General features: G+C 47.4%; 9 protein-coding genes across 9 annotated transcripts; 3 read left to right on the forward strand and 6 right to left on the reverse strand.

The window, feature by feature from the left end:
• Nucleotides 1-271: 271 nt before the first annotated feature.
• BHQ10_007400 (uncharacterized protein) lies at nt 272-2,116 on the forward strand (the record flags this gene model as incomplete). Its single annotated transcript, XM_040880092.1, has 2 exons — nt 272-783; nt 841-2,116. 2 exons carry the CDS (start codon nt 272-274, stop codon nt 2,114-2,116), a joined length of 1,788 nt encoding a protein of 595 aa, XP_040735903.1.
• A 214-nt stretch (nt 2,117-2,330) lies between these two features.
• Nucleotides 2,331-3,275, reverse strand: BHQ10_007401 (uncharacterized protein; the record flags this gene model as incomplete). The annotated part of the gene is made up of 2 exons (XM_040880093.1): nt 2,331-2,883; nt 2,935-3,275. The coding sequence occupies 2 exons, from the start codon at nt 3,273-3,275 to the stop codon at nt 2,331-2,333; spliced, it is 894 nt and encodes a 297-aa protein (XP_040735904.1).
• Nucleotides 3,276-3,914: 639 nt separating this feature from the next.
• Nucleotides 3,915-4,895, forward strand: BHQ10_007402 (uncharacterized protein; the record flags this gene model as incomplete). Its single annotated transcript, XM_040880094.1, has 1 exon — nt 3,915-4,895. One exon carries the CDS (start codon nt 3,915-3,917, stop codon nt 4,893-4,895), a length of 981 nt encoding a protein of 326 aa, XP_040735905.1.
• A 1,424-nt stretch (nt 4,896-6,319) lies between these two features.
• Nucleotides 6,320-7,503, reverse strand: BHQ10_007403 (uncharacterized protein; the record flags this gene model as incomplete). The annotated part of the gene is made up of 3 exons (XM_040880095.1): nt 6,320-7,100; nt 7,158-7,305; nt 7,428-7,503. 3 exons carry the CDS (start codon nt 7,501-7,503, stop codon nt 6,320-6,322), a joined length of 1,005 nt encoding a protein of 334 aa, XP_040735906.1.
• A 306-nt stretch (nt 7,504-7,809) lies between these two features.
• BHQ10_007404 (uncharacterized protein) lies at nt 7,810-11,409 on the reverse strand (the record flags this gene model as incomplete). Its single annotated transcript, XM_040880096.1, has 3 exons — nt 7,810-8,462; nt 8,522-8,726; nt 10,909-11,409. The coding sequence occupies 3 exons, from the start codon at nt 11,407-11,409 to the stop codon at nt 7,810-7,812; spliced, it is 1,359 nt and encodes a 452-aa protein (XP_040735907.1).
• A 510-nt stretch (nt 11,410-11,919) lies between these two features.
• BHQ10_007405 (uncharacterized protein) lies at nt 11,920-13,125 on the reverse strand (the record flags this gene model as incomplete). Its single annotated transcript, XM_040880097.1, has 3 exons — nt 11,920-12,500; nt 12,557-12,713; nt 12,781-13,125. 3 exons carry the CDS (start codon nt 13,123-13,125, stop codon nt 11,920-11,922), a joined length of 1,083 nt encoding a protein of 360 aa, XP_040735908.1.
• Nucleotides 13,126-14,045: 920 nt separating this feature from the next.
• On the reverse strand, nt 14,046-16,642 carry BHQ10_007406 (uncharacterized protein; the record flags this gene model as incomplete). The annotated part of the gene is made up of 3 exons (XM_040880098.1): nt 14,046-14,205; nt 14,264-16,245; nt 16,313-16,642. 3 exons carry the CDS (start codon nt 16,640-16,642, stop codon nt 14,046-14,048), a joined length of 2,472 nt encoding a protein of 823 aa, XP_040735909.1.
• Nucleotides 16,643-18,722: 2,080 nt separating this feature from the next.
• Nucleotides 18,723-19,244, forward strand: BHQ10_007407 (uncharacterized protein; the record flags this gene model as incomplete). Its single annotated transcript, XM_040880099.1, has 1 exon — nt 18,723-19,244. One exon carries the CDS (start codon nt 18,723-18,725, stop codon nt 19,242-19,244), a length of 522 nt encoding a protein of 173 aa, XP_040735910.1.
• A 641-nt stretch (nt 19,245-19,885) lies between these two features.
• Nucleotides 19,886-22,262, reverse strand: BHQ10_007408 (uncharacterized protein; the record flags this gene model as incomplete). Its single annotated transcript, XM_040880100.1, has 4 exons — nt 19,886-21,278; nt 21,759-21,862; nt 21,912-22,127; nt 22,194-22,262. 4 exons carry the CDS (start codon nt 22,260-22,262, stop codon nt 19,886-19,888), a joined length of 1,782 nt encoding a protein of 593 aa, XP_040735911.1.
• Nucleotides 22,263-22,404: the final 142 nt, after the last annotated feature.

Genomic DNA, 22,404 nt, shown 5'->3' on the forward strand with positions numbered 1-22,404 from the left:
TTCCCTCCACAAATCATGAGGAGATACTAGCACGACGCAATTGAGTTGGATACGGGTTGCCTGGGGTTCCATGTACCCCAGATTTCACTTGTTTAGTCCGGCACCCATAGATGAGCACCCCGGATTTGCCTACCCAAGTACCGCGACCCCGGGTTCTAAGGTCCATATTAATATAACTCCTTAAACCCTGCAAGTGTTTTACTCTTCATCTTTCTCATTTATTGTATTTTTCAAATCGGAATTGACTATCCCCAGGTTCGAAACTCTAAGCATGGGTACTGAAGAAATTGAAATAGAGTTTATTGAGAATGCTCCCTCTATGGCTATGTCGCCCTTGAAGACACAGGGCAAAATTGGAGCGGAGATCCTTGACTCTCATATTTATGAGGACCATGGGAACCCTCATCAGGCGGCGCTGGACATCAACGCCGATGGCAGAGTCTCTGCATCGACTTGGGCAGCGGTGTTTTTCCTGGGCATGACATTCCTTCCATCGATTACTTTCTCACTGAGTACTTTTGTCCCGGTTGCAACCACAGTCGTCCTAAAGTTACAAGGCAATACAAATAATGTCAATTGGCTTGCTGGCGGATGGTCTGTGAGCGGAAGTGTCGCCTTTGCCATTGCCGGTCAACTAAGCGACTATATGGGACGGAAACAGGTTGTGGTGACTGGACAAGTGTTCTTGCTCATTGGCCACCTCGTTGGGGCCACTGCTCAGGGGTTAAACCAGATAATTGCCGCGATGGTGATCATTGGAGCTGGCACTGGAACTGTTTTTGTGTAACCTCGCCCCAATTATCATGTCACAATGGCCCTGCTAACACATATGGGGGCTAGAATCTATGCGAGTATATCAGAGATACTCCCCAACAAATGGAGGCCATTCGGAATTGCATCGCCCGAGTTCCTCCTATGTGTAGTGGGTTCGTTCGGCCCGGTAATGGCAAGAAAGCTCACCCAGGATGTTACATGGCGATGGATCTTCATCATAGGGGAGATCATTGGTCTTATTGCTACAGCCGGTACATTGATCTTCTACAAGCCGCCTAGGCGCACCTTTCAGGATCGCACCAAGCTTCAGGTTCTGTCTGAGCTGGACTATCTCGGCATATTCCTCTATGCAGCAGGCGTGACCTTGTTTCTGCTCGGCCTAGGTTGGCCCGGTATTACCTATCCTTGGAAGAGCGCCGCTGTGATTGTCCCTATAACACTTGGTGGCATCTTATTTTTGTGCACTTTTGTCTGGGACTTTCGGGGTCGTGTTGGAAGACCACTTTTCCCCTATCGACTGATGGGTAGATTCAGGGAATTCACGTCCCTACTTATTATAAATTTTGCCTCTGGCCTTGCACACATCGCTCTGGCCAATTTCGTACCCCAGCAAATCCAACTTGTTTTTACATCGGATCCCACTCTTGCCGGATGGTTCAACACTCCAGCTGGCCTCGGGACCTTTATTGGCGGATTCGTGCTCGGCAGTCTGGCCCGGAAGCTCAAACACTTTCCTCAACAGCTTCTTATTGCCAACGCGATCCAGGCTCTCGGTTGCGGTCTTTTGGCAATTGCCACTCCCGATCGAATTCCCGCCGGACTAGTCATTCAGGGAATTGCCAATGCTCCTTTTGCATGGACTCTTGTTCTTAGCTACACTACCGCGGGGCTTCATGTTCCTCAACGAGATATAGGTCTGGCGCTTGGCCTACTCGGCGCCTCTCGTTATCTCGGTGGAGCAATAGGTTCTACACTCTTCAATACTATTCTCCGCGCTAGGGCTGCCAAAAGCATCCCAATGAGAGTTTTGGCGGCAGTGGAACCTCTCGACTTCCCTTTACCGCGTGTAGGTGGCCTTATAGCTGCCCTAACGTCTGGTAATGCCGCCAGCCTGGCCGCATACCCTGAAAATGTTGTTGCTGCTGGAAAATTGGCGGTTCGTTGGGGATACAGTGATGCGTTAGCCTACGTTTGGTATGCATCTATACCATTCTGTGTCATAGCATGCGTTGCTTGTCTGTTTGTTTTGGACCCTTCGCCTTATCTGACCAACCATACCGCCGTTGTGACTTCAGATACTGCTTTAGCAAACAAGAAGAGCGAAGCTAAAGGCAGTGTGTAAGAAATTACATGTCATTGATAAAGTGATGAATGAAATTTGAAGTTAGGTACTTGAAAATTTGATTATTAACTAGGTTCATGTTACATGCATGAGCGATACATTGTTAATTCATTAAAGCCCAAGCTGTATATTGGCAACTCATATAATGTAAAGCCTCTTTCATATGACAATAATGAAGCGTAAAATATGAACAGATATTTATTCTCTAATGAGCTTAATCTTCATTCCTTGCCGCAGCTATAATCTGGCGTTTCCTTTGAGCAAACGCCTCTGCTACAACCAGAAATCCCTTTTGCCTATCCAACTGATCCCCTTCTACTTTTGGTCGTTGAGGTACATGGTGCCATATCAGTTCCTGCACATTTCCTTCCACCGTCTCACCGGTCCTTCCCTGCTCCACCCAGTTCTTATCATTGAAGTCAGCCAAATTAGCTACAGCATCGAAGCACCGCATGATCGTACTCATAGGCGTGATCTGCGCTGAAGGTATTTTCTCCACTAATCCAGCAGGTAGACCACGCGTGTCAACGATGGCTGGACACACCGCATTGATGCAAATATTGGCTTTGGAAGCCGACCCCGCCGCCGCCAATGCACGGACAAGGCCAATAAGAGCGTGCTTAGTAGCCGAGTATTGAGGCAGTGCTGGTATGGGGATAATGCCTCCCCCGGAAGATGTGAGGACTATTTTGCCTCCTGGTTTGGCTTTGCCGCCGCTCTCACTAGGTATTGTCATGTAATGTGCGGCGAGCTTGATGCCGTAATATCTGTATTCTCGTCAGCCGACAAATCGATATCTGAGCTGTTCGGTTACCTACGTTCCAGTAAGATTGACTTCAAAGGTTTTTATGTTTGGTTTCCGTGGAGGCTTGTCGATGTCCAGGGATAGAGAATCGAAAATGTCATCTCTATCGTCTATCCCTGCATTGAGGGCACAAAAGTCAAGTCGTTTGCCCCAGGCGTAAGCGGCTTCAAACATCTTTGCCTGTTGATCCCAAGAGGCAACGTCGGTTGGAAAGAATACCGTTCGTTCAATCGAAACTGTGGGCGGATTGATATCGCTGATGACCACTCTCCATCCCAGAGAGACGAGGTGCTGGACCAAGGCCAAGCCGATGCCTGAAGAGCCGCCAGTAATGATTGCTACAGGAGCCGCCATAGTGCGAATGAGTAGAGCCAAAATCTTGTCACAAGAATGGGGCAGATGACATTTTACCAAATGTCTAAGGTATAGCTTTTCAATGCGTGACCAATTCCACAAACTTTGACCTCAACACTCATACGAACACTAGTCACTTCATACCCCATGGGGTCGGCGGTAGCGGAAGATCGGATCCTGCCACTAGTTACTTCCTCCAAATTCCTTCGTAATATTCGGCTCGGTCTCTTCCGACTAATAATGAAGCTGATAGTATCCCAGTTTTGTGAGTTGAAAGCCGAACAAATCTGGAAATGCCGACCCAAAAAGGAAATGCTCTTCCGTAACCCTAGGTCGCTAATCATTGCAAACAAAGAACGCTTTGGAATTTCGTTGTATCCGGGCAAAGTTGAATCATTTGCTACTTACGTGCGCGGACAATGGTATGCTGATTGAACTACCGCCGGCATTCATCATGTATAGTGCCCGAAACTTGGGCGTCCTCCATTCATCACACTGCTGTAGACTGAGAGCCGGTGACTCGATTAGCCTACTAGGGCTGCATCAAATAAAGCTTTAGAGATCCATGAAAAATTCTTGATTACTGTCAAAATCACCTGAACAAGATTCAGCTGTTAGAATCGGTAACAACCTCACAAAATGACTCCGCCACTCATTACGCTCGAGGAGCACTGGTACTCCACGGCGGTCTTAGACTCATTCGACAATTCGATGAAAGAAGGCATCAAGCAATGGCCTGGAGCACTCGAGAGACTTCTTGATGCCGGTGAGCTCCGCTTGAGAGAAATGGATAAAGGCAAAGTAACTTTGCAAGTCATTTCCCATTGCGCAGCGGACAATCCATCACCAGAAGTCTGCCGGGCCGGCAACGACCAGTTGGCCAACGAAGTCCGCAAGACAGAAGAGGCCTCCAAGCGGTTTGCTGCATTTGCCGTCCTCCCCATGGCGCATCCAGCCGCGGCCGCCGCAGAACTCGAACGGACAGTGAAAGAGCACGGGTTTTTGGGAGCATTGGTAGACCACAAGAGTAGAAAGGGGTACTGCGACGGGATCGAGTATGACGATCTCTGGAGAAAGGCGCAGGAGCTTGATGTTCCGATATATCTACATCCATCAAGACCAGAGGACGAGATTTTCCGACAAGCATACGCAGGCAACTATTCTGATCGCGCGACATCAGTCATAGGCGGCGCAATGTGGGGATGGCATAGCGAAGTTGGAATACACATCTGTCGTCTACATGCAGCAGGAGTCTTCGACAGATTTCCTAAGCTGAAGATTATTATTGGCCATTTTGGGGAAATGATTCCATTCATGTTACAGCGTATCATAGACCAGGAAGTGATTATGGGCCAGCGGGAACGGCCCTTTCGGGAAGTTTGGGATGAAAATATCTGGATTACCACCTCCGGTGCATGGAGTTTGGATCCAATGAGATGCATTCTGAGCAATACGAAGATTGAGCGCATCTTGTATAGTGTTGATTACCCGTTTACGACCAATGAAGCCGGGCTCAAATGGTTTGAGGAACTTGAAAAGAGTGGTCTGGTAACGAGTGAAGAGCTGGATTTTATTGCGTACAAGAATGCCGAGAACTTGCTTGGTATTAAGGCTCCCTAGTTGACATGGAACGTTGACTTCAGAGTTTTTATTTCGAGGCTTAATCTAGATTATATGCATACACTTGAATTGTCTCAGAAATCGTCTCCGCAAAGGGACTGCAAGTAGGTACAGGGCTCTTAAGTTAGTTTCGTTCTCATCTGCTTTAATCTGAACGATATACGATACACCAAGACAACGTGAGGATCAAATTCTCGAGTAATACAAGATAATACAACATTACTTCGCTCAAGACGGGCCTATTTGTCCGTATCAGAATCGAATCGGTAGAGTCCCATGGAGTATAAATTACTTTCCGGAGACTACCCAGGACAAGTGACTAGATACGTCCATTGAGTTACCCCATACTGTATTGGTTCGGCCTCACATCGGTTCTTTTCGGCTGCTGTGCTTTTCACTACAGCTCCTCTTTCCCAACAGATAGTTGATGAAGGCATATGAGGGTAAATGAAAAGCTGATATTTACCCTACCAAAAATGAAGCGCTGTTTGGGAGAGACTTATATGGCTTCAAACGTCACGAGGGACGTTTCTACAACAAGAGCTTGTAAATCTATATCTAACATGAGTTACTTAGTTTTCTTTTCGTGGCATGTCAAACTGTAAACAGTCATTAAGGGATCTCTATAATTACTTCCTCTCCGAAAGTGCAGTTTCTAGTCCAATATCTTAATTGACAGTAACCTCATCTACGCCAGCAGCTATACGATGGTTGTAGATGAGATACTTCCCATCGACACCATACCGCGTTGATTCGACGGCATTACCCTGAAGTTTGCCGAAAACTTGCTGTACTCTCAGGTGACTAATTATAAGACACCCAATCATCGTGGTACTATTCGAAAGGAAGATGGTCCTGTTTCAATTTTCCGCTGGGAAGAGTTAGAGAATATCTCCCACATCTCTGGAATATACACGTGGAGATACTTTCTATGAAGCTAATTGTGTCAGGATATACTATCAAGCCCACCCTAAGATGAATGGCGGTTGGACTAATCCATATCCATCCTAGCCTATCTAGAGTCTCCACCCAAGCATATAAAAGTCCTCGCAGCAAAAATTTCTTTCCTCCTCTTTTCTCTTTTCTTTCTTCGTGCGGCGACGCAACTCTCAAATTAACATACCCGTGTTGCCTTGACAAAATCTCCTCCGTTGTGTTACAAGGTGTCAGTTGCGTCACAGATAAAAAAATAATTGCTTACTGATTCTTACTTTATTGGTTATGAGTCTATCTTTTTTCTAATTGCGCTCTGTGACCATTTGGTTTGGAATCGGACATTTCTTTACTACACATCTGTACAGTTTCTGCTGGCAGATGTGTTATACGGATGATTCGGTTAGATAGTTTTGAATATGATTTTTTTTTTATTGTCTTTAGTTCGTGTCTGTCTTGATTTTAGTCTCGTAGTCGTAAAAAGCTGCTCTCTATTCMCCCGCCTCATCGCCAATCTTCTCCAATTTACCCATCTCTCTCGCCTGGCCGGCTTCTCCAATGATTCGTATCCGATCGATGCGAATCTTTTCTCCATCGCCATCGCCATCCACAAAGAAAACAACCAATGAATTCACCTTCTGGAACTTGACAAATCGCAACTCCACCTTGGCGGTACCCGTCTTGCTATCCCAGTCCTCCGGCGCGATGCTCACAGTCTGAACGGGGTCGATGTCTTCTGCCTCCTCGAAGCCAAGAATTGTAGCTCTGTTGGTGTACAATCGAAGTGTTTTGGGACGCATTGGCAGTTCATCGTCATCACCGTCCTCACTTTCCTTGGGCGGCAGAGATGTAATGTGTAACGAGTGTACTTTCAGCGTCGAGTTGAATGGAATGTACAGCATGAGCTGCTCATCTGTATCACTCTCAACCCAATCCGGCTCCTTTCCTTTCCCCTTGTTATTATCCAATGCAGATGGTTTCGACTTGTCAAAGACAACCTTGGCGGCACCCTTTTCGCTGTCACGGTTGGCCATATCCAGGTCCTTGATGGTCACGGTCTCGGTCACGTCGGCGTAGTTTCGGGGTAGAGAGGCACCGGCCCATGAGCCTGAGCTTCCGGCTGCGGCGTCGCTGGCTTCACCAGCTCCTGATGATTCCATGTTGTTGGCTTCTGCGGCGAGTTTGCGGATTGCTTCTGAGAGTTTGTTGGGATCGGCGCCTCGGATGGTTGTTACGACACGGCCGCGTTTGAACATTATGAAGGTGGGCATACTACAAAAGTTGTTAGAAATGGGTAAATCAGAAAGAGATGGGGGATGGGGGTCATACGCAGTAACTCCGTATGCCTGGGCAACTTCCTGTTGTTGATCGACATTGACTTTGGTAAATGTAATCTGATTCTTCCGAGACAGCTGGTTGGCCAACTGCTCGTACATGGGCGCGATGGCTTTACATGGTCCACACCAATCTGCGTAAACTAGAGGATCGATACTATGTTAGAACTTTCCAATAAACGCTAGAAGAGAAGGTGACGCGAAGAGTAACGATAGACGGGAGGTTGGAGGGGTAAGTGTTGACGGTGAAGACAAACAAACTTACAGTCAGTCACGACGATGGTGGAACTCGTCAAGAGCGAGCTGAACTGCTCTTTGGAGGATATATGGACGAGTGACATTTTGATGATGAGACTGTTATCATCAAAGCTTTGTTATTGGGGTTGAAGATGAAGAAATGGATGATTTCTAAGAAGCTGTTGGAGGGAGAGCTCGCTAGCCTATCAAGTGACGACATAAGCTCGACTAATCGGGTTTAGTGAGACATACAAACAAATACTCCAACTTCACACCTTTTTCCATTTTGATACTTGTCTGATTCATATATGATTATACAAATATTGGAAATTGACGGTGCCACCATGCTCATCCGTAGGACACAGATGTGAAAGTATAGTTCGCAGCCCGTCAAACAATTCCTTCATCGATTACTTTTCAGGCATTTCATGAGGACCATCATCTCGCTGCTGAGAGCCCATCTCCCCGACTTCCACCATCGTATCCGCAGTATTCATTTCATGACGTGCTTGGCTCTGCTCCTCTATGACTGATGTAGTCGTCTCTTGTGTTGGACTACCAACTGAAAATGCTGGTTTACCAGGGACAACACTACTCGCATCTTCAATCCAGGACAAACGCTCATTCTGAACAGCGAGTTTCCGTTGCATGCGTGTAATCCAGTAAACCAGGCCGGCTAAAAGAGCTGAGCCTGCCACAGCACCAACAGCGATACCTGCCTTGTCCCCTGCTGAGAGACCATGGCTTGAGACTGAAGGTGCTGCTGGCTCTGGAAATGTAGATCTAGAAGAAGGAGTAGGCTCCGGAGTCTTCGAAGGAAACACCGTCGTGGTTTGGATAACCCAGCTTGTCGGTGTGGTCTGCTCGGCGGTCGTAATGGTAACCAAATCCTCCAAAACAAAAGTTCCTCCTCCCGTAGATGAGGAATATCCCAACGGCCGTGCTGATTTACCAGTATCCCACCACATGACAAAAGAGCATGTAAGCGGCCAATTTTTATTGTTGTTGATCGGCAACCCACTTCCTGAGATTGACCAAGTCGTTGTGCCGGTCGTCGTTTTCGCTTGGTACCATCAAGTATTAGCCTTGCGGTCAATATCTAGGCGCTGCAGATTGACTCACCAGATGAGTTTGGAAAATAAACATTGTCGTTGAAACCAGGGGCTTCGTAGTAGACTCCTCCCCAGCCGTTGCCGCCGTTTTCATGCCATTTGAATGTTACTTGTACGTCTAGGTTGAAGGTTGGCGTGTTTTTCGGGGCAAAGGGGCAAACACGGTGTATTCCGTGGAATTGGCGCTTGTTGTTACGCTGCTGTCTGGAGACGTGCTGCTATCATCACCGTGGACAAGACGGATCATACAGAAGCCAGCTAATACACCAAAAAGCCTCATAGTTTCGAATTGAAAGGGTCAATTGAGGGCTGCTTATTCTGGTAAAGTATACTATATGTGCCGTGTTGAAAAGAGGGGGCACTCGACGGCTCAGCTGTAGAGATGAAGACACTCAGAACGCATGAAGTATTTGTGACAGGCTTGCAGTGGGTTTTAGTGACACTGGTTGATCATTATTGGTTCTTCGCTGTTATGTACGACAAGCTCAACAAACGGGGTAGGAATAAAGGTTGCACCATCTGCAGTTAAGTTGTACCAGAGATACAGGTATTTCGCCTATCTTGAGTGACTTTTGACCTTCTATCATCATGATAACCGTAGTATCACTGGTCGAAACTATGCTATCCATTACAAAATAGGACTATCAGGTACAATGATGATTTGTTCACACAAACAAGTCAAGTCGCTTGAACAATTATTTTTCAGGTAGCTCATGAAGACCATCAGTGTATCGCTGCGAAGGAGACTCCAGCTCGAATACAGTTTGATCAGGCACGCTCATCTCATGTACCGCATCGCCTCTCTCAATGCTTGAACTACTTGGTTCACTAGCAGACGGTTTCTTTCGAAAGCTCGCTTTAATGGGCGCAATTGCTTTCTTGAGCCCTAGGAGCACTGCATCTAGAGTCAAAGTCCTCCGCCGTACGGTTGTCCGCCATATTACCAAACCTACGAGGATGAGGGTGCCGCTTACAGAGCCAACGACGATACCTGCTATTGCACCCCCTGAAATATCGTGATTCTTTCCGGCCTCTGGGATCGGCTGCAGAATTGTTTCACTAGGAAGTGGCTGTACTGTATAAATGGGAGGTACTGTGCTTGTTGCCGTAATGAAAGCTGTCTTTTGTACTGGAGAAATCATACTGGTCTGTTGAGTATCCATGGTCGTCGTTGGCATGGACACTGTCTCGCCGCCAGGAAAAGACGTTAACTCAACGAAAAGATCTCCCCCTCCCGTGGAGTCTGGCCCTTCTTTGGTATCGGTTGCCATACCAAAATAGCACGTAGCTGGAAATCCTGCGTAGTTGGACGCAAACATGATGGATCCAACTAATTCCGCCTCGTACGTCGTTAAACCGCTGATTGTTACGGCTATACGTCCCCAAAATTAGCCTAGAATATCTTTAAATCGCTTGCAATTGAATTCTGAGGCGACTTTACCGGCTTGAGGCGATATCCATGAAGTGTATAAATAGATGCCACTGCTTGCAGTAGATGGACGACAAAAGTATCCTCCCACATTATATCCTTCTGCGGACCAGATGATTGTGACAGAGCCGAAAAGATCGAGAGTGGGAGAATCCGTCGGGGCGAGTACGGTGTATGTCGGATCAGCCGTAGTCATTGAGGTGATCGTGGCATCATTATTACCTGCAGAGCTGGTAGAATCATCCCCGGACACAAGGCCTATAATATGGAGACCAGCCAGCAACAGTGAAAAGATCATTGTATGAGACTCAGTATTTGAGCGGATTGCAATATAGTCTGGTCCAGTCATCCGTTCTGTGCCAATGGAATGGTCCTGTCACTCTACACGATTTGGTGGTAGGAAAATATCGTGAAGAATTCTTGAGTACGATAGGTCGAAAACTCCTGATCTGTCGATAACAAAGCATGCTTCGTTGGTATGAAGTGGCTTTTTGTGTAATGATCATGACATTGTCAACTGACCTCTGGGAAAAGTACATATTCTGCAGTCCAGGTCGTACAAGGGTCATGCACCATGTTGAACCCGGACACCATGGTCGCTGGGTACCTTCCCGGTTTGTAGACACATGCTTCTTTCCGTTCTGAGTAAGACAGTATTCAGAAAAGAACCAAGCTCGTCCCATTTGTTGACCCATTTCCCTCCAAGAAAAAAGTCATTTTGAAGTGTACTGCTCATTCGGAGATTGCAACTCTCCAAATTGTGCAGCCCAGCGTTTGTCTCAAAGTATGAGCCGCATATGAACTCACACCTGAGAGCACCGAGATTCCATCAAAAATGCCGCTTCTTGCGCTAGAGCATGTATCTTGCATGCATAATCGTCTCACGAAGAAAGATTATCTTCTTCCCGCCGATCCTCCTCAACAGCAAACAAAACCTTAATCCACAAACTACATCCCCGACACCCAACCAAAATCTCTCCATGATGCGCCTCAGCTTCCAGCTCGTCTTCCGTCACAATAAAACCCTTTTCATCTCCACATCGGCAGCCGCGATACCAACTTGACGAGCCAGTCGCCTCATCGTCTTGCTCTGTCATATCCTCCAGATCCACAACCTCAAGACCCGTATGAAACGAGACATCATCAGACTTCCCCGCCGCTTTGTTGAAAGATTTGCGCTGTAAAGTTAGGTCACGATCATATTCAGCTCTTAGCTCGGGGTCGGAGAGGACCTTGTAGGCATTCGTGATATCGTCGATTGTGTATGCATTACTGTCTCGTGCTCCCGGAGCGGGGGTTGGAGAAGGAGAAGATTTGTCCGGGTGATGTTTCAAGAGGGCTTTGTGGTATGCGTTTTTGAGTTGCTGTTTGCTGATTATTGGCAGATTCCCGGCTGAGGATGAAGGGATGTTGAGGATTTCGTAGTAGTCTTTGTCAGTAGCTGCAGTTGGAGGATCTGAGGATGGCATGGTTGTTTGGCTGATAGCAACCCCTGTTAACAGGTGTGATAGAGACAGATAACTACGCGCAGTAGCTATAAATGTGTTTTTCTGAGTAATACCATGGTATGTGTCCGGGTGTTGAACTGCCAATACTTTGTAGTGGTTGTATCTCGAGAATAATTTTTGTCCGCGGGGAAAGAGTTGCGGATCCACCGAGTGCGGTCTATCTTATCAGATGCAAATGCAATTTACTAACAGCTTATTTTTCTTGAAAGTTGGAAGCAATCTTTTCTATAAAAGTATTTTATTCAGACATTGTCTCACATAAATCCAAAAGCTTGCCAATAGTCCAAAACTATCAGCAAGTAGCCACACTCTAGCAATCTCTAATCTAATTGTCTTTGTATGTGTATGTGTATGTGTATCAGTAAAAAACGCTCTCGGCCGAACTGTAAAAAAGTTACATGGGATATCTAGACAAATCAATTCGGGAGAAGATGATGGAAAATATAAAATCAAGTAACGGGCGTCAATCCCTTACTCGCTGGTCTTGAAGACATAGCGGTCCTCAGACTTGAAGGGGACACCGAGCTCCAAAAGCTTGACAAAGGCCTCCGAGAATTCGTTGAAGAAGACCTCGCTGTCCTTGGCATAGCGGTCAACGTGCTTCTTGAATTCCTTGTCCTTAATAAGAGCCAAGTCGGTGGGCAACATCATCAAGGTCTTGGTCTTGCTGTCAGTATACTGAGCGGGGCCGTTCCACTTCTTCCAAGCCCACTTCTCATCAACCAAGAGACGGAAGAACTCGTTGGTGAAAACGGTAGGGCTGAAGTCCCAAGGACCGTCGTAACCGGAGCGGTCGGTGTGAGCACGGCCGAGAGAGTGAGCGCCGGAAAGAGCGACCATTTCGCGGTCATCGAAGCCCATGCGGCCGAAGATAGCGCGGATGTGGTCCTGGCCCTTGGAGGCATCGGGGAGACGTCCATCAGGAGTGCAGGCGGCAACGTCCCGGTCCTGGCGGCCGGGTCTCCAGGGGATGACAGGTCCCTGCATTTCCTGAATGGCGCAGACACCAGCAAGGGTCCATAGATCACCGTAGCTGATCCAAGGGAATTTCTCTGTCACATCGTCAGCATTGACTTTCATTACAATCGCGCATGAGCAACAAACTCACCGTGAACGGGCTCGAGGAAGTCACGGGCGATCTTCAAACCAGCATTGGCACCGTGGTCAGACTCAGGGGCGAATCGCATGGTAGCTCCGTTGCTGCCACCAGTGCCAGTCTCCTTGTCGTAGGTACCGCTAGCGTGCCAGGCCAATCGAACGAGGACCTGAAAAGCAGCAGTTAGTACGGGCTCAGTCCACATAACACCTATGCAAGGTAGGGTGGGGACTTACAGGGCCGTAGCTGCCATCATCGTAGTCATCCTTCTCAACCAAAAGACGAGCAATCTCGTTATAAACCTTCTGGTAATCTTCCTGGGTAGGAACGAAAGGACCGGTAACCTTGGCCTTCACGTCGCCGCTGCTGTAAAAGTAGTATGCAGCACCACCGGCAACGAGACCACCGATACCCCAGAACAGACCGCTGTTGGACTTGCTAGCATTGGCTTCGGAAGAGTAGCCACGGCGACCGGCAGAGCGGAGGGTCTGAGCAGGGACGGCGAAGCGAGAGCTGCGAGCGACGGGGCGAAGGTTGGAGCGGGCGATGGCCCGGGTGAAGGTCCTAGCAGCGGAGGCCATTGTGAGTATCGCACTTCGTGTACTGACGCGAACAGACTAAGGATAAATGAGTGAAGATAAGAAATGAATAGAGAAAGAAGCGGCAAGGAAAGAGAAAGAAGAAGACAATAATAATAATGCCCCGACGGGAAAGTACCATCGGACACGGAGGGCAGAACCGAATCGAACCTGAGGCAGTCGGGGAGGAATGACCAATTGGAGCGCTGTGATTGGGAGCTTCTGGACCGCGGCGTCTCTGTCAGCTCTTCCCCACCGGGTCTTATCGGACTCTCTACATAGTATATACACACTACTACGTATATAGTTTGACGTACATAGTTACATAGACATCAAGACTCTCAAAGTTCTTTCCAATTGCCCTTACATCACGTTCCCCTACTCACATCTCCCTACAGTATATGCAGAGCACACTGACAGCACAGTATGAGAGATGGAACAGCCAGCCAATCACAGCCCCGCCCACCTCGGAGTGTTCCGCAACCAATCAGCAGCCAGTGATTAAGTAGCACCACCGAGGAACATTTATATCTTGGGGGCGACGTCTAGAAATATTTTCCAATGACTGATTACCAGAAAACGGCATTTTTTTGGTGTGTGATTGATTATTCAATGGCACAATTTGATGTATGGTAATCGGTTGTCTGGGCCAAAAGAGCTTACAAATTACGCTTCATCGTGATCCATGGCGCAACTCAGTTAGCCGCGCCAAGATCCCGATGGTGCCTCGATGCCTTGGTGCCTTGATGCCTTGACGCCTTATCGGAAATCGGAATGTTTCCGTCAATATTCCGCGCAGACATATACTGCGTAGTAGTCCCGATAATAAGCGTTACTGAGAGTCAGGAAGCGCGATTATTCAAGTACGTAGTACTATTCCATGCAGACCGTACTACGAAGTGATATGTAAATATACAGGTCATCTACCATCCACCACCCTTTCCGCCAAAACCGCCTTCGTCTGCTTTCTGTTTCGTGAATCCTCCGCCACGGGTAGGTTTGGATTGTGCCGCTTCGTGCTTGCGGAGTTCCTCGGGGACTCGAGATATAGATGATTTCATTAACATTTGTTTGAGGTCGTACCTGCAGATATAAAGTCAGTAGAGTCTTTATGAAGATGAAATAGAAGGGAAGAACGTACATCACGTCGGTGTCTTCGTTGCCCAAGAACGTTATGGCAACACCACTCTTTCCAGCACGACCCGTACGACCAATACGATGCGTGTAGCTCTCAATATTGGTCGCCATGTTAAAGTTCACCACTAAGCTGACATCAGGCACATCGATACCACGACCAGCCAAATCCGTAGCAACCAGGACGTCAGTACTACCGTTCCGCACCGAGGCCAGCGCCGCCTCACGCTGTTCCTGCGTTTTGCTACCGTGCAACGTAACAGATGAAAAGCCCATTTGTTTAATATCCTTCGCAACAGCGTCACAATTTCGCTTGATATTGACGAAAACGATAATGGGAGGTTTGAATTGCCCTGACATGAGGATGTCGGCAAGACGCTTCTTCCTCTTGTCTTCGCCTGCAACGAACTCGACGCGCTGCTCAACGGTGTCGACGGCTTGACCGATATTACCGATCGTGACGATGGCCGGTCGTCGTAGATATTTCCGGGCTATTCGCTCAACAGCTGACGGCATAGTAGCTGTATACATCATGGTCTGTCGGTACCGCCTGTCTCGTCCGCCGACGTGTTGGCTCATTGCCTGTGCGTTTTCTGCTTCCTCGGTATCTGGTTTCTCATTCGTTACAGGTAGTGCATCAAGGATCTTGTTGACTGGTTCTTCAAAACCAAGGTCGATCATTCGGTCTGCTTCGTCCATAATCACATAACAACACTGTGACAAAACTAGCATTCGTCGTTCCAAGCAGTCAACGAGACGTCCAGGAGTGGCAATAACAATCTCCGCACCGTCTCGTAAACTATATGCCTGTTCCTCCAAAGAGTGACCACCGACGATACTGACAACGTTGAAATTGAGAGGCCTTGAAAACTTCTTGGCTTCGATTTCGATCTGCTGCGCCAACTCTCGAGTGGGTGCGAGAATAATAGCATATGGACCATCGTTCTTTCGCCATTCGAACTCATCGAGTCGAGGCAACTCGGAAATATAGACCAACAAAGGAAGCAAAAATGACGCTGTTTTACCGGAACCCGTCACGGCCACACCGATAAGATCTCGAGATTGTAAAGCAATAGGAATAGCCGCTCTCTGAATCGGCGTCGGGTCGGCATATCCAACTTGTTTAATAAGGTCAAGTAGTCGATGTGGTAATCCAGATTCCTCCCACGAGCGCATCGGATTCGGGACACTGCCACCCTTGGTGCTGATATTAAAATCTTCTTTGAAAATACGCCAGTCTCGCTCGCGCATTTGATCCAATCTCTTCTCGCTCCAGTGTTTCTCAATTGCAGTCCTACTGCTTTCTTCCTTTCGTCTCCTTTCCATTTCTAGGATTTCCCTGGCCCGGGAAGAGCCCGCTTCACGATCACGGTCTTCCAAAGCTTGAACGTACTTCTTCGTAGCATCATCTGCCATATCTTCGCCGAATCCAGCAAGTCGACCTCGTCCGAAGAAATTCGCATGAGCTTTATTCTGGTATAACGGGTTGTAGTCCTTGCTTGTGTCTTCTTCGGCGTTCCATTCAAAGTTAAATTTCCTCTCCGTAGTGCGCTTCCTTTTCTTCTTCGCGGAGAAATTAGACGTCTGGTTCGCACCCATATATCGCTGTCGAACCAGCTCCGCTTCAGCTTCCGCCTCCGAAACACGCTTGTCGCCTCCTTTCGAATCGCCTTTGCCGAATGCAATACGCTTCGGGGGAGCTGGTGGCGTCAAGTCGTAGTCCTTGTTTGGTTGTTGATTGCGCATAGCGGCAGGKCCTCGGGGKATTTCTCCATCGTTGCGTGATGAGCGTGGGCCGGTAGGCACAGGAGCTGATCTCGAATCGCCATTTGTTCTATCACCATTTCTGTCCTCTGGTGTTGTACCATTCTGTCCTGCGCCATTTGCAGCTCGACCTTGTTCGATCTTTGCTCGTCGCTCGGCTTCGACTTCTTTGGCGCGTTTTTCTAATGCGAGTCGTTCACGTTCAGCTTTTGAAAGAAACTTTGGCTGCAAAAAGTCATGGAATTGTTAGCGACTCGAAACATGGGAAGTGAAGCACTGTGAGAAGACTAACCTTCGACGCTGCCGCATCTGCCTCCCTCTTCTTTCGCAAAAGCTCTTCAACACTGAGCGGTTTGGCGGCAGCAGAAGCACCCCAACCAGTTTTCTTTTTCTTGACCACAGGTGGCGCAGGCGGCGCGAGACTGTCCACTGGAGGAGGAGGCGGCGGTAAACCCTCTTCTGGTGGTGGTGGTGGAGGTTTTATGTCGGCGGGCGGAGGAGGAGCATCCTCCATCATCTCCAACGGTGGTGGCGGAGGAGCTATATCTGCTGGCGGACCGGGAGGAGGCGTTGGAGGGCGCTCCAAGGGATCATGAGTGCCGTTCATGACCGTGTCGGTCATATTTTCCTATATGCGTGACGCCTGCTTAGAGAGAGTGTTTGTCGTGGAAATAAATTGAAAGAGAAACAGTTCGAAGCTGTCGTTGCCAATCTAGAAATTTGTATCTCCGTCACCAAGCAATGGCAAGCATGCAGCATGTACGCTATTCTGTTTATGGTTAAGCTTCCCGACTGGCCACCGCCTTCACATCTACTCATAGTACGTCTACTCCTGACGGTTCCGCCAAAGCCCTAAATCCTCACTGCTCGACTCAACATTTGGAGGCAAGTTCTACTGGACTCTAAGGTAACATATGCTTTACAGGAGCAATTTTTCGGATGGTTCCTGAGCTGTTAATGCGTAATGCCGGATTTCTATGCCTTCCAGTGGCAGGKATAATCATATGTTCGGGCAAGACCTACCAGAAACCAGTGACCCCGGTGCCGCCATTACCGTATACATTGTGGAACCCCAACTGGAGATGTAAACCTTAGGTCTCATAAATCACCATAATTTTGCAAAATTTGGATATTGCATAGAGGGAGAGTTTCTTCGGCGTCAATCTAGCATTTTCTTAGCCTTAAATTTACCTAGGTACTGAACAGATCATTGTTTCCTACGAGATTTGCGCTAGAATGTGGTGGCTGTAGGTAATGAGCACTTTAATGTTGAGTATAAACTTATAACAATCGACCAAATGCTCAATTGCATAAACCTCCATATGTAACTACTATAGAAGTCGTAAGGATATGCAAAGGGGCCGCTAACATTGAAGCTACCCGCAAGTCTAGCAATCTATTCTTCATAGTAGGAACCGACAAACTATTCCTCGTATCATGCGTACAGATTCCTCCGTTCACCTGTGACCCGAACTTAGTACTTGGCCAAGTTTTAAAGTCACAGAAATGACTCATATCATAATGGAACAAGACATTACTCCTTCCCTTGCTGTATACTCGGCTTGGAACGAATACCAATTCGCGTTCCAAGCAGAACCTTAGCACTAGTCTTGTGCTTTGCTGGAGCAATGGAACAACAAGCATGTACTTAAGCAGCACGATAGTATCCTCCCTCGCGTTGGTACGTACTAATCATGCACGTAGATACGTACCATCTCCCAAAGGCCGTTTGATAGTGCATATGTATGAAGTACAGCAGGGTAAAACACTCGAACGAGCCTATCATGTAGTCAAGAATAGACCCTACGCCCTTATCTAGCGAAACTAGCATTTCTGATATATGCATATTGTAGGGATTAGTATAGATTTCACTGTGTACTATGCAGTGTATGCACGTGGCTACGATCGTAAAAACGGAGGACGCTATAACGGCTGAGCCAATTTTCTGGGTGGAAAATAATACTTGGGTCGTTTATTGCAAGGATCATAGCGGTTGGTATCAATTTTGATCTATTTCTAGAATGATTTTGAAGTATAGAGAACACGATCCAGTGAAAGTTCATACTACCGAACGACCTGCTTATATCGGCCTACCACAGGTGCGAATCTCATATATGACAGGAAAGACCGAAAAGAGGGGTATCAAGTCTTCATGCTTGTTTAGAGACTTGCTGACAGCAATCCTTACATCAAATCTCTGAACGCCTCGTGAATCTGAAAGCTACCCCATGTACAGAGTCATTAATTAGGGTTTCCCGACATGGCCCTGAACCCAGCACGGGTGCCGAACTGCCCAGGACAACCCCAGTCGTATTTTAGATGCATACGGTCCGACACTCTGACACCTCTAATTTGACGCTAACATCACCGCTGCAAACCGCAAATACCAAGATACATTAGTTACTGAGTCTGAATGACCCTCGTATAATTTATCACTTGCTGCCCATGTCTTTAGCGCCGGGCTTCGTCGGACCGCACCTGCGGAGGACGGAGCTGAATACACCAAGATAGAAGAGCTTAATGCATTGCTTATTTTCTGTTTGGGTAGTATTAAAGCGAAGAATAAATTTTTCAAAATGTAGATATACCCTGGAATTTCTGGTGTTTGGTGGCCGCGATTTACCAACTTCACGAATCACGATTTATACGGCCTCATATCAACTTCCTCTTACCCCAGAACATATCAACTCACAAAGCTCAAAATGCCGTACACACCTCCTGAAATCAAGCAAAACCCATACCTCACCGGCCTCACCCCGCGCGAGGCCTGTGCTGATCTGCCCACCCGTCTGGGTCTGTCCTTCGATATTTTCGACCGCGACCTCTATGACTCCTGCTGGACCAACGTTGGCCGTGATGAAATCGAGGCCAGTATCGCCGGTATCCCCATGAAAGGCTACAAAGAACTTAAGGAGAAATGCTACGATCTCATCGCGCCTATGGACACATTCCATTTGGTCACCGGTATCCGCGTGAACTTTGCCGAAGACGGAAAGTCGGCTCAGATTACTGCCATGTCCTTGGTGCCTCATGCTCCTCCTACTACGGGTCTGGATCCTGTGGGAAAGTATTTCATGTCTGGTGCTATTCATGATTTCCGGGCGATCTTGAACGACGATGGAAAGTGGAGGTTGAATGGATGGCATCTTAAGTTGCAGTACATTCAAGGAAATGCGGAGATTATGCCTAACCTTCCTGAGGGAGGTCTGTTGGGTAGTGACTGATGCCCTAGTGAATGTTCCAGTTAAATCAGTTGGATGTCTTGAGGATTTTGGCATTTGGCGTTGAGATGATTAAGAAGCATTTTGACAGTCTCAATGAATTTTTTTTTTTTGAGAAGTCTCTCTTGTTATCATGTCAATTAGTAGACTATCATATTGAATCGTGGACCCAGATATTTGGTTCAGTTGTCAATTGGCAAGGTCGATACATGTAGGTTTCAAATGTTGAGACATGCTAGAGATACTAGGTAGATGCACTGACAGATTGATCCACCAGGTGCCTGGCCAGCTGAAAGGTTTGTAGCAATATAAATAAAATAAATTGTGATCTACACAAAGTCCTTAATTTACTTCTGCAAAAGTCATTCAAAGAATTTAATTCATGCATACAAGCTTCGTAATCCATCCCTGTAAGACGAATCATGCCCTTCAACCAATTAATACGCCATTAGATTATAAAAGTGAAAAATTGATACTTCCCGTGGCCTCTTAGTGATCATAGCGAGTAATCCATGGTATCAATCATAGTGCAATGTTCTACATACGAAGAAAAGAGGCATCTGATGAGACAATCTGATCAAATGATGTCAAGGTTTTAAAGCGGCATTAGTACTGAGATGGTTGAACTGGGACCTATAACTGAGTCAGTTTGTGGGTTCAAGATTGTCAAGAGGAAGTAGACTAACACCTCCATTAGGCACTGGTATTTGTCCTTGCTGCTGCTGGTAATAGGCGTAAGCGGCAGGGTCCGGTGTGGGAACAGGCTGAGGAGCAGGTGGCACAACTTTAGCGGCTTCCTGTCTCTTGTTTGTAGGTGAGACTGAAGCGGGCCCGTGAACTTCACGATCCAATGTGATATACTCTTTGGCGGCGGCCTTGGTTCCACGTTCAAGTAGAAATACCATATAGTGTTGCACAAGCTCCTTGACTGCCTCGGCGGGGAGGGKACTCTTGTGTCGAAGGTCGTCGACCACCTTCTTTATACGTTCATGCTGGACAGTCTCGGTGTCTGAAGAGGTCGGTTGTTCTAGTTCGAACAGCAGGTACCGCGTCCAGAATGCACGGCTATCCAAGCAGATCTGTTGATAGTTCTGGAATACTTGTCGAGCTTCGTCAGACGAGCCTTTAACTCTCCAGACTAATATGGCCCACTCGGCTACGAGAGCAGCCTTGGTAGCCGCATCGAAACCAGGGGTCTCAATTCGGCTCTTATACACATCAATAGCGTCCTCAAGCTTGCCGTGACGGCGAGATAAATTTGCCAGGGAAACAATGGTCTCGACATGATTTGGGAGTGTGAAGAGGATTGCGTCATGGATATCTCTGGCGATATCAACATGCTCGCTCATTTCCTCAAAGTAAGCATAGTGCAAGCGCACTGTGGGGTAGGCAATTGGCACGAATACGGTGCTTGCTCTCTGGTAGATATTTCGCACTTCCTCTTCCTTTTCCGCTTGAGCTGACATCCACCTGGCATAACGTAGCCAGAACTCATCGTAGTGAGCACATGTGACTAGGCATCGTTCGTATAAGAAGACAGTACGAGCATAAGAACCCTCTGCTTCCTCAAAATCTAGGTAGCGCTTCCAGTTGGCTAACTGGCCTTCATCTAACTCGGTCACATGGAAGTAGGGGCGTTTAATCTCGGATTCATAAGTCCAGCGCTTTGTGGTTTCAGTCTGAGTCTTGGAGAAGACTTCTAGATGGTAGGTATCTAGGCGCAAACGAAGGTCTCGCTCAATCTCAGCGTCAGACTTGGCACCGGGAGCAGGCTGGTCACCTGCAGCCTCAATTTCTGAGCGATACTGTGTCAAGATTTCTGGAGGTGCCAGTTCGTTCAAGGGCCGACCCTGGGCGAGTTGTCGATACCGCTCAAAGTAACGAGCATACTGATGCATAGGAATGTGAATTACACGTCCCAAAATGGCAAAAATCTTATCAAAAGCCTCAAGCCGTTCCTCGAATTCGATATATTTGTCCCAGAAGGGATGGGCAAGGAAGTCCAAGCCTACGCAGTTTGCGCCTCTTTCAAACAATCTGTTATCACATTTGTTAGCCTTGAAACTCAGAAGCAGTGAGGAATCAAGAGGAGATGCAAGGGAGAATGAGGATGTCAAACATGAAGAGTTTGTTATGTTGCAAATGCGATGATGCGCGGAGCAAAAGAACATTTTCATATCTCCATCGTTCAAGTACTGAACGAGCCTCGAGAGCATAAAGGGCAAGTAGGTGATATGGTAGAATAACTGTGGTTGGACGCTCTGTTTTGAATGAGATCCTCCTTATGGGAAAAAAGAGAGTTGCCTGAAAGAATTTATGGGTGAGAAGAATACTTCAGGACCTGGTTGCAGGCGAACGATCTCACCCATGTTTCTCATCAAGAACCATTCCAAGTTTCTTCTTCTTCAAATGTAATCGCAGGTGAAATGGAAGAGCCCGAGTCTTCGACGGGAAAAACCGTACTGCATTGTAATGTGTCAAGGGAAGGGGAAACAATTCCAATCTATCTATACTTACTCTCGAATGACATCAGAGTCATGGTTCGTTTCAACTTTGAATGCGCAGTAGTTTGTCCATAGGTCGACCGAGGTAGGAATGCTTGCGACACCACGTTCGTAGACCTATAGGATCATTAGTTTGGACGCAAGACGATAAGACGAACAAACTCACCATCTCTGCAGCTTCTGTCCCAGCAATTGAAAATTCAAGATCGGCATATTTCTTCCAGTATCCGAACAGCAGAGGAAACTTGGCGAGGAACCGGTCGTACCCATTTCGAACGGTGGTAATTGCTTGCGGATTGGAGTTTCGATTAATACCGCCTTCCAGAGATTCTGCGCCGCGCACTAGTTTTTCCCATGTTTCGAAGTTATCTGGGTCTTCGACCTGTTAAAAAGATGAGAGTCAGAATATGCTACATTGGTGGACCCAAGTCAGAGAAGAGGTGCTCACCAGCTCAGCCTCGAGTTTCCTGAGCTCGGCGTTCTCTTCCTCTGAGCCACCGAAAGAGTAGTCGGCCATTGTAGGACTCCTCAAAGCAGGAAAGCTGTCAACAAATGAGTTATTGGTTCAGTAGCTGTGAGAAGTTGCTGGCGATAAAGGATGTAAGCTGTAAGCGTGACAGTGGTAGTTGTAACTTGCTGGAGATGGAAGAGTTCGGCGA

Source organism: Talaromyces amestolkiae (genome assembly GCF_001896365.1).
Source record: "Talaromyces amestolkiae strain CIB chromosome Unknown scaffold15.1, whole genome shotgun sequence".
NCBI classification, from domain to species: Eukaryota; Fungi; Ascomycota; class Eurotiomycetes; order Eurotiales; family Trichocomaceae; genus Talaromyces; species Talaromyces amestolkiae.